The sequence below is a fragment of the Pectinophora gossypiella genome, chromosome 4 (genome assembly GCF_024362695.1).
Source record: "Pectinophora gossypiella chromosome 4, ilPecGoss1.1, whole genome shotgun sequence".
Classification (NCBI taxonomy): domain Eukaryota; kingdom Metazoa; phylum Arthropoda; class Insecta; order Lepidoptera; family Gelechiidae; genus Pectinophora; species Pectinophora gossypiella.
Genome location: NC_065407.1, coordinates 12,007,530 through 12,016,638, shown reverse-complemented (window position 1 = coordinate 12,016,638; position 9,109 = coordinate 12,007,530). Strand labels below are relative to the sequence as shown.

The 9,109-nt window shown below is 38.3% G+C and overlaps 1 protein-coding gene across 1 annotated transcript; it reads right to left on the bottom strand.

Annotated features, from left to right (window-relative positions):
• Positions 1-4,265: 4,265 nt before the first annotated feature.
• Positions 4,266-7,867, bottom strand: LOC126366043 (uncharacterized). The gene is made up of 2 exons (XM_050008939.1): positions 4,943-7,867; positions 4,266-4,880 (listed from the first exon to the last, which is right to left on the bottom strand). The coding sequence occupies exon 1, from the start codon at positions 7,418-7,420 to the stop codon at positions 5,411-5,413; it is 2,010 nt and encodes a 669-aa protein (XP_049864896.1). The 5' UTR covers positions 7,421-7,867; the 3' UTR covers positions 4,266-4,880; positions 4,943-5,410.
• Between the last annotated feature and the right edge of the window lie 1,242 nt (positions 7,868-9,109).

Here is a 9,109-nt window from a genome sequence, read left to right as displayed (position 1 = left end):
AAATTCTAAATTTAAAAACCCTTACCTATTCCAAGTTAAAATTTGTATTTTGTTTAAAAATATAGGAGCACTTTATGTGAACTTCAATTTCCTATCTTACCAAACACCAAAAACCGTAGCACCTTGCTATGTTTATTATTTTAAACCTGTAAGCGCGAACTCCAAAAAAAATGTTTTACAAAACCTTTGCCCCATGAAAGCATATTAAGTAAGGCATGAGGAAAGCGAGTACTTAACCAGGTTAAAAGGCCGTCGTCTAACGTGAAGTAACGAAGAAAATGAATTACGAAGGAAATGGATTAATCCATCGCGCTTACGTTAATAAAATATTCGTAATCCGCTGAAGAGGCGTCGTCCGCTAAAGGGTTAATGCTTTCCGTCGCGTAATCAAATATGCGAACTTTTCATGTGGGTTTGAAATTAAAAATGTTGGTTTAAATGTAGAATTACTATATTATTAGTAGTTAGATTCGTTATAATCTGAAACGCTAGAGTGAATAGGCATTTGTTAGGTAAGCGTGATCCACCTTAAACCACATAGTCACTTACCATGAGGTAAGATTGTAGTCAAACGCGAGTAAAAAAATAGCACCTGCTTCGACACATTAATAGGCTCTACTTTCACATTTTTATTTCAATATTATTTTGATCTTCTTCTATCATGCAACCCACATAGGGTTTCATATAAACTTCAGATATGTCGCTTTAGTTTCTTATTTTGACGACAGCATAACATCATTATAGACGTCTCTTCTCTACAATTCTTAAAACTAATATTACGCTGTCATTTTTTTACGATTTAATTATACATCCTATACAAATAACTTCATTGTGTACTTATTTTCGTTACGTTAATTATACATATGAATAATCCCGGTAAGATATTTTCCTCTACAATTAACATGAAGACTTGTCGGGAACAAACGGGGCTTCGTGCATAATAGAGCGGCGGCCGCGAACGTTCGCGTCTCGAATCTCGGAATATCTTAGCAGTTGTACCGCTATCACGTCACTCTTGGCAAGGGCTGGCTTTCTACGGCGAATTTCAATCTGTAACAATACAAGGTATTAGGTCAGGCGCGCACTACGAGTTTTTGGCCGCGCGGCAGAAAAGAGCAGCGGCGTTGTACCGTGCAGCAAAACAAATAAAAATCTTAATCCATAGGCCTAACGCCAGGCGCGCACTATACTATACTTTCAAATACAATTTAAAACCGTTTGGTACACTATTACAGTGCGACATTATGCCACTACTCTTTTCTGCCGCGCGGCGAAAAACTCGTAGTGCGCGCCTGGCTTTAGTGACATTGTAACGAAAACTTTGAGGGAGTTGATATCAAGTGGAATTTTCTGTCGCAAAAGTATGGAACTGAAAATTATGAAAAAAAATAGAATGAATTTTGCGACGGAAAATACCACTTGATATTAACTCAGAATCACGGTCTGAATCATCCCCCTCAGTATTCGTTACGATGTCACCCTGTACACTAACACCCTGTTTAGTTAACTGTAACTTATTTTGTAATTTTTGTAATACCACAACAATACAGAATACAACATTCTACACGCACTTCTAATTAGTACCACCTGCTCACTCCTTTATTATTTATTCATTGCTATAATATCTTATTTAGAGACCACGGTTACACCACTAACAAAATGTATGCTGTTGTGTAAACCTTAACGCATTGCACCCCATTAGATAAAATTAAAATATAATTTAAATAATATACTTACTTTTTTCTTCACATTTCCGTTTCTCATTGAAATGTCGTTAATTAATCTTTGTGCTATCATCATCAATTTAAGAGCCACGCTCTTGTCTTGTTGTTGTTGGTCTTGTCTTTGTGCTATAGACGTTCTAAAATCGAAAGAAAGAAAGAAAAGAAAGAAAGTATTTATTATTAGAGGACACCACAGTAACAATACAAACACAGTAGAGGAAAAAAAATATTACACAAAATCACAATTATTAACAAAAACGTAAAAGAAACAGAAAAATAATAATAAAATACAAAATGGTCGTAACAGTCATGTGGCGGTGGTGGACGTCCTCAATAAATGGACCTAGCTCAGCATAAGCCGCGGCGTGAGCCACGACCCTGGTATTCTGCGGGCCCAGACGAGTGAGGCATGGACATCGTGACTCGTGGTAATAGATCCCCTTACACGTTAATTCTTCTTTTCGTTAGACAAATCAAAGTATGGAGAACTCTAATTCGTTTTTTCATTACTGGAATCATGAATGAAAGGTTTTCCAACCAACCTCGCATTGACTCTTTGAGACATTCCTTTTACCTTAACTTTACATTCTTTACATTCGACGCTTTAAGCCCGCACGTCTCGCACTTCTGAAGCAAAGTTTCATATAAATTTTGTACAACAAACCTTAGCTGACGTTAACTTCGTATCTTTGTCTGATGCTCACGTGGAGGGGGGAGAGTGGGATGGGAGGGTGAATTCCAACTAGCTTTGTGAATCAATCAGGAATTAATTGCGAGCCCTCCAAGTCGAGAGTTGATTCATAGTGCTCCACTTGATGCAACTATATCACTCGTCGATTGAAACTGATTTTACGTGTATCGGCATTGTTACTTTTGAAGATGTAGTTCATTATTACTGTCTGGTTATCTATGTGTTATATATTTTTATTGCTTTTTTTGCCTATATTTTTTCATAATTAATTATCACGTGCTCAGCAGTGAAGGAAAACATCGTGAGGAAATCCACATTCCCGAGAAATGCATTTTCGGAGGTATGTGACCTAACCTGTATTGGAAGGTGAGACAGGCAGGCGCTTCTGTAAAAAACCGGACTTGTCAAATCTTCAGATTAGGTAAGCAGACCCTGTGAAAAACGGGATAATGCTAGGGAGATGGTGACTGTAATTTAAGTTTCGCACCGAGTTAAAGTCTAAGCCATGAATAAGTAGCCAGAAAGCAACTATCGTGTTGGTCTTATGATAAATATGATGTTAGGTTATTTATTATAGGTGGAAAATCATCATGTTAAACACAAATGTGAATTCAGAACCCATAGTGGATTCTAGAAAAAATCTGACGCAATAACAAGTGATTAGCACTTAGATATATCAGTGAGTATGTGTGTTTGCAAAAGAAGTTTAATTTTAGCATTTTATTTAGTTTGTTAGTAGGGCTGGCAGAGGCGGATCTAAAAGTTTGCCCTGGACATATACAGTTACCAAATTGGAGATGTCCTTAGAAAAGATTTAGTACGATCTACTCTACACAGCGCGCGTGTATGAAACGATTGATGATCGTGAAGGAAGCAAGAGAAGTGTCAGGATCGAAACAAATGGAATTACAGCTCCGCTTAGGCTCTGCTTACCCCGGTGGAAAATATGCTTGAGTTTATGTATTTGTATAATTTCAACGCTTATTACATTTAAAAAAGCCTGTTGCAAAACTGACAGTATAAAAGTAAAGTACGAAGTATATACCCAAAGCCATACGTTTACGTCTAAAGCCAAACAGTTCCACAACTCTCCGCGAAGTTAGCGAGTGGAAACTTTTAACAGTGCGATTGTTTTGATTCGACGCACCGCGAACGTCAAAGGTAAAGTTTCAAGTGGTTGAAGTGGTTCGTAATAGAAACGATTGTGCCATTGAACGTTTCTGGTTTTGTGGCGAAATACCAAATTAATAGGGTGTAATTTTGTTCAACTTTTATTGCTTATAAAAGGAAATTAATCTTTATAATTGTTATGCTGTTCTAATTTCAATGCTGCCTTCGTTGCATGGTTTCATGGAGCTTTTATTATAGTGGAATAAGACTTAAAAATAGGGTCCAGATTTAGCCATACTACAATAGCTAGAACCACACTAGGGGCCACAGAGCCGCACTGAAAATCGGCCCTCAAAATCGTGTAATGTTATTAGTGTTTCTTTTGCAGCGGCATTATGTTTTTATACAAAACATACATTTTACTTTATTTAAACACACACACAAATAAAAGGATCTCTGGTTTGGTACCCGTATCCATGGCAACCAGACGCAATGGCACGCTTTGTATCAAGTTAGTCTGAAGTCGAGAAGCAGCCGAGGTAAGAGCCACTCGTCCGAGGAATTCCGTAACTTAGCAACGGTTCGTGGAAACCTTAGTTGATTCCATTTGTTAGTCCGTTCTGATTCGGTGCAGTGCACGGTTATTTACTAGTATTAAGATTATTGGTGTATCATTTTCAATACTAAGAATAGGGTTAACTATATGTGGGATTTTGGGTTTGCTCAATTAAACAGTCAAGTACGGTTCAAACACTTATTTTTATTTTTAACCTCCGCGTAATTACACCACCATCGTTTTCGTCCGCCATCCGCTATCTCGCCTTCCCTTCTCACTCCTTCTATCACTCTCACTCATTCACACTCCTTCACTCAATCTATCATTTCTCTATGCATCCCTTCTATACTCTATACCTTCTGTACTACTCATGTTACTCGTCTACTTCTCACACAATCATCTCAACTCACCTGTCACTCACTCAGCCACACGCCTACACTCGGCCGTCCTGACATAAAGCTTGCCCTCAAGCTTTACAAATGGCTCTACACCAAAACATCAATGACTCTATTACAATGACTCTATTACAATTACTCTACTACATTGACTCTATGACAATGACTCTATTACATAAACAAAACATTCTCGTATAACAACTCATTCATACACTATCACACCTCCTAAAATTCTCGTTACAATTATAAATCTTAAAAAAAATACAAAAACTCTATAGGCAAGTCAATAGGTATTAAACACTGTTACACAATACTAAGTCTTATCCACCCTAGATATTCTCAAAATATTTTAATGCAAAAAAGTTACATTCCACACTAAAACTCGTCTAAGAAACAAGACATACCTACTGATGATGATGATGATGATGATGATGCAGTCATCTGCGCAGGAATACTTTTTACATACCTACTACAACTTATGTTTAAACTGAAACACCTTCAAATATATTTTTTATAAAAGAACATCTAAAACAAAACTATTTCCTTCAATTTTATTTAAACAATACAGCTTGTGTACTTCGACAACAATCTAAACATCTAAATATCAAACAAAACTAGATAAAGTTCTCATATGTTGTAATAACAAACTAACTATAAAATTCAGTACAAGTAAGTCTTATCAGGGAAACTGTAAACACAATAAATGAATTTCTTAACCAACAGTCTTAATTATTTCAATAAACAGTCTCAATATTCATTATCTTACTTATGACATGTAAAAATTTACACCCTAACTTTTACATAACAACTCAAACAAAAACAAAGCATGGTTACTGGGTCTGAACCTCAGTATAATTTTAAAGAAAATACTAATTAAAAGTGATGCGAAATAATGAAATAGTAAACAAAAAAAAATAAACCTCTTCAAGCCTCTCTAGCCAATGCCATAAGGATACATCTGCATGAAGTCTGCACTAGCATCGGACTTCTTCATCTTCTCAACGTCACAACAATCTCTCCATCTGACTTTAATAGACTTACAGGGTTCTAATAATTTTGGCATTAATTTCATACTGCTCCTAAACTGAGTCCTTTTAGCTGCTCTCTCTCTTTCCTGTGTACTTTCCTTTCTAATCCTATCATAATTCTTCTTATTTTCTTCTTTTCTTTTCAACTTCTTGACTGTTCGTTTCAATTCTTCTCTATTGTACGTGTAATTTTGGTTTTCTTCTCTTAATAACCATAAATTGCTGCTGCTTTTCCTCCTGAGTAGCACTAACAGGTTAGCATCATTGGAGGTACTGACTTTAACACCTTCTTCTCCAAGCCACTCCAGTCTTTCTAACTCAACCTCTTCTTGCTCCATGACTGTCAAACGTCTAAATCGCCGGGGAACAGGTATTTCATCCTTCAAAACATTCTTCAACTCTGTAGGAGATACTCTCGTCTTCGTCGGGGTATAGGAAGTGTCCAAGGACTCAACTTTGTCTTGTATGGAATTGCTCTTCACTTCACAACCTAAAAAGTCAACCTCAGCAGGAAAATGTTTGATTTTTGTTGACCACGAATCGTCAAAAGAAGGCAAAAAGGTGACTTTGTTGTGATCCAGTAACATGACAGTTTTCTGCAATAATTGTTGACCAATAATCATATCGTACGGCATTACATGAATTGGCACAATATTAAACTTTACGTCCGTAAAATATTTACCGTCTATTGTCACAACAGTAACAAAACAATCACACGATCGCACGTCGCTTGCGCCGAATCCCGATAATATCACGTCACACTTCTCTGGTTTATCGATGTTTAACTTCTCATAACACGTCGCAGACATTAAGTTCGCTTCACTTCCCGTATCAATAAGCGCGCAGACCGTTTTTCCATTAACTTGTACAGATTTTAACGGCCGATTTCTTCCATTAACTTCTTCGTTTATCATCATAACTTGCGAATATGCACCGGTATGTGATCTGTCAAACTCAACTCCATTCTTCACGTCATTCTCGTTCATCTCAGTGTTGCCAGTATTCGTATCTATATTCCTACCATTTTCTGACACTTTAATGCACCATTGTTTCGCCGACTGGACCGGTCTTCGTTCACTCACTTGCTTTGCCGACATGTCGCATTGCGACAGGGGTTTCGCCGAACCGCCAGATGTCGCTGTCGCTGCTATCACCATTGGATTTTTCGGGCAATGCAATGCAATATGGCCGAACAATCCGCACTGGAAACATCTTAATCCTTTTCCACGATGTGGGCACTGTGATGAAACATGATTTTCTTCGCCGCAATTATAACACTTCACACGTCTATTTTCCTGTCTTCGTCTTGCTGTATTATTATCCTGTTCTCTTGTCGCATTATGTCGTTGCTTCACACTTTTACACACATGTTCATAGATTTTAAGCTTCTCTTTCAGGTCTCCAAACGTCGATACGCCATACAACATAATCTTGTTGTTTTCATAGTCTTGTATACCGTCTACAATATACTGTATAGTAATGTAATCGGGTAATTTTCCTCTTCTGCCGAGCTCCTTCATAGCTAACATATACTCGTAGCATGTTTCGTTATTCGTCTTCTTCTTCGTACTTAGGATTTCGTGTAATTCTTTTTGGTTAATTGTATCAGAAAATTCCTTCATAATCGCGGTTTTCAAATCCTCAAACGTCTTGAAAACACGCTCCGACTTCAGCCATAGCTCCGCCGTCGAACACAATGATCGCCTCGCTATAATAAGCTTTTGTATAGGCGTCCAGTTGAAGATCTCGCCATTATCTTCAATTTCTTCCACCCATCGTGACACAGTATACATCTTGTCATTTCCCGAGAATTTAGGTATGATGCCGTCGTACATCATCGAGTAATTTGGTACAACCGGTACCGATTCTGGATCTGGTTGTCCACGTCGTCCGCCCTTCATATTTTCCGTCGTCATGATAATCGAAATTAATCGAGCCGTCTGATCGATAATTTCGCGTCTTCGTCGTCGTCTAACTAGCCACTCGGTGCCGTCTGCGCCTCGTGTCCGTCGTGAAAATTTTCGCCGTCTGCGAACGTCGTTGTCCCACCGTATCCTGTCCAATTAATGAGCACCCATCCCGGACGAGCCCCCAAAATGTGGGATTTTGGGTTTGCTCAATTAAACAGTCAAGTACGGTTCAAACACTTATTTTTATTTTTAACCTCCGCGTAATTACACCACCATCGTTTTCGTCCGCCATCCGCTATCTCGCCTTCCCTTCTCACTCCTTCTATCACTCTCACTCATTCACACTCCTTCACTCAATCTATCATTTCTCTATGCATCCCTTCTATACTCTATACCTTCTGTACTACTCATGTTACTCGTCTACTTCTCACACAATCATCTCAACTCACCTGTCACTCACTCAGCCACACGCCTACATATATTACTTTTTTCAGTTCTATTAACCAAAGGTGTGTTCTTATTACAGACAGATAGAGTAAAATAGAGTAAAATTTTAATACTTTGATAGGAGTTGTCATTTATTGTAGTCTTCAATTTGTTATTTATGCTTAACCCGGTGGGAAATAAGCGTGAGTTTATGCATGTAACATGTGGAATCTATTTAAAGAATAATATTTATAAACTACAATCATCTCAAACACTATCAAACATCTGTTGACAATCATTAATAATAGTAAAATGTTGTTAGTACTAAAGCTAGTAAAAGCCGAAAAAAGCTAGTAAAAGTTATATCGTAAGTAAATCATAGCTTCATAAGACTGATACAACATACGATAGCGACCGTACGTTGAAGGTTCGTAGCTAATTGCCTAAGTGGTATCGACAATACGACCGAGTAGACGCCAAATATTTTACTTTTTTTTAAAGAATTAATTCTGTCACCTAGCTGAGGTAAGGGAGAGGGGGGTAGCACACCCCCCGCACTCTACAAAAATCTCATTCTTATCGTTTGAGCGAGACAGACAGTGCCCGCACGCTTCCCTAGATACTTCTTACCTGCTTACGACTCATCATCATCTCCCTAGCATTATCCCGTATTTTACAGGGTCCGCTTACCTAACCTGAAGATTTGACACGTCCGGTTTTCTTACAAAAGCGACTGCCTGTCTGCCTGTCACATACCTCCGAAAATGTCTCCTCGAGAATGTGGGTTTCCTCACTATGTTTTCATTCACCGCTGAGCACGCGATAATCATTTATGATCCAAACATGAATTCGAAAACAAATCCGAAAATCATTGGTTTAGGCCTGTGCTGCTGCTTCTTTTGTGATCTTAGTGCTTACGACTAGACTAAAGTAAGACCCAGAGGGGGTGAGGTAGGTGCCTGATTCAAAATGGTGTGGGACGGAGAATTCTATACGTAGGAAATCCGTAACTTAGCAACGGTTTGTGAAGACCTTAGTTGATTCCATTTATGAGTCGTTGCAGTGCGCAGTAATTTACTATTCTTTATTCTATAGTTAGTGTATTCTTTGTGAGACTGTCCTTTGTTTGGTAAGGCCTTTTCAGGCTTGAATCACCTGATTGACCGAAAGAGATGATTCCGTGCTTCGGAGGGCACGTTAAACCGTTGGTCCAGGCTATTAGCCGTAAAAACACCTCAACCAACCCGCATTGGAGCAGCGTGATGGAGT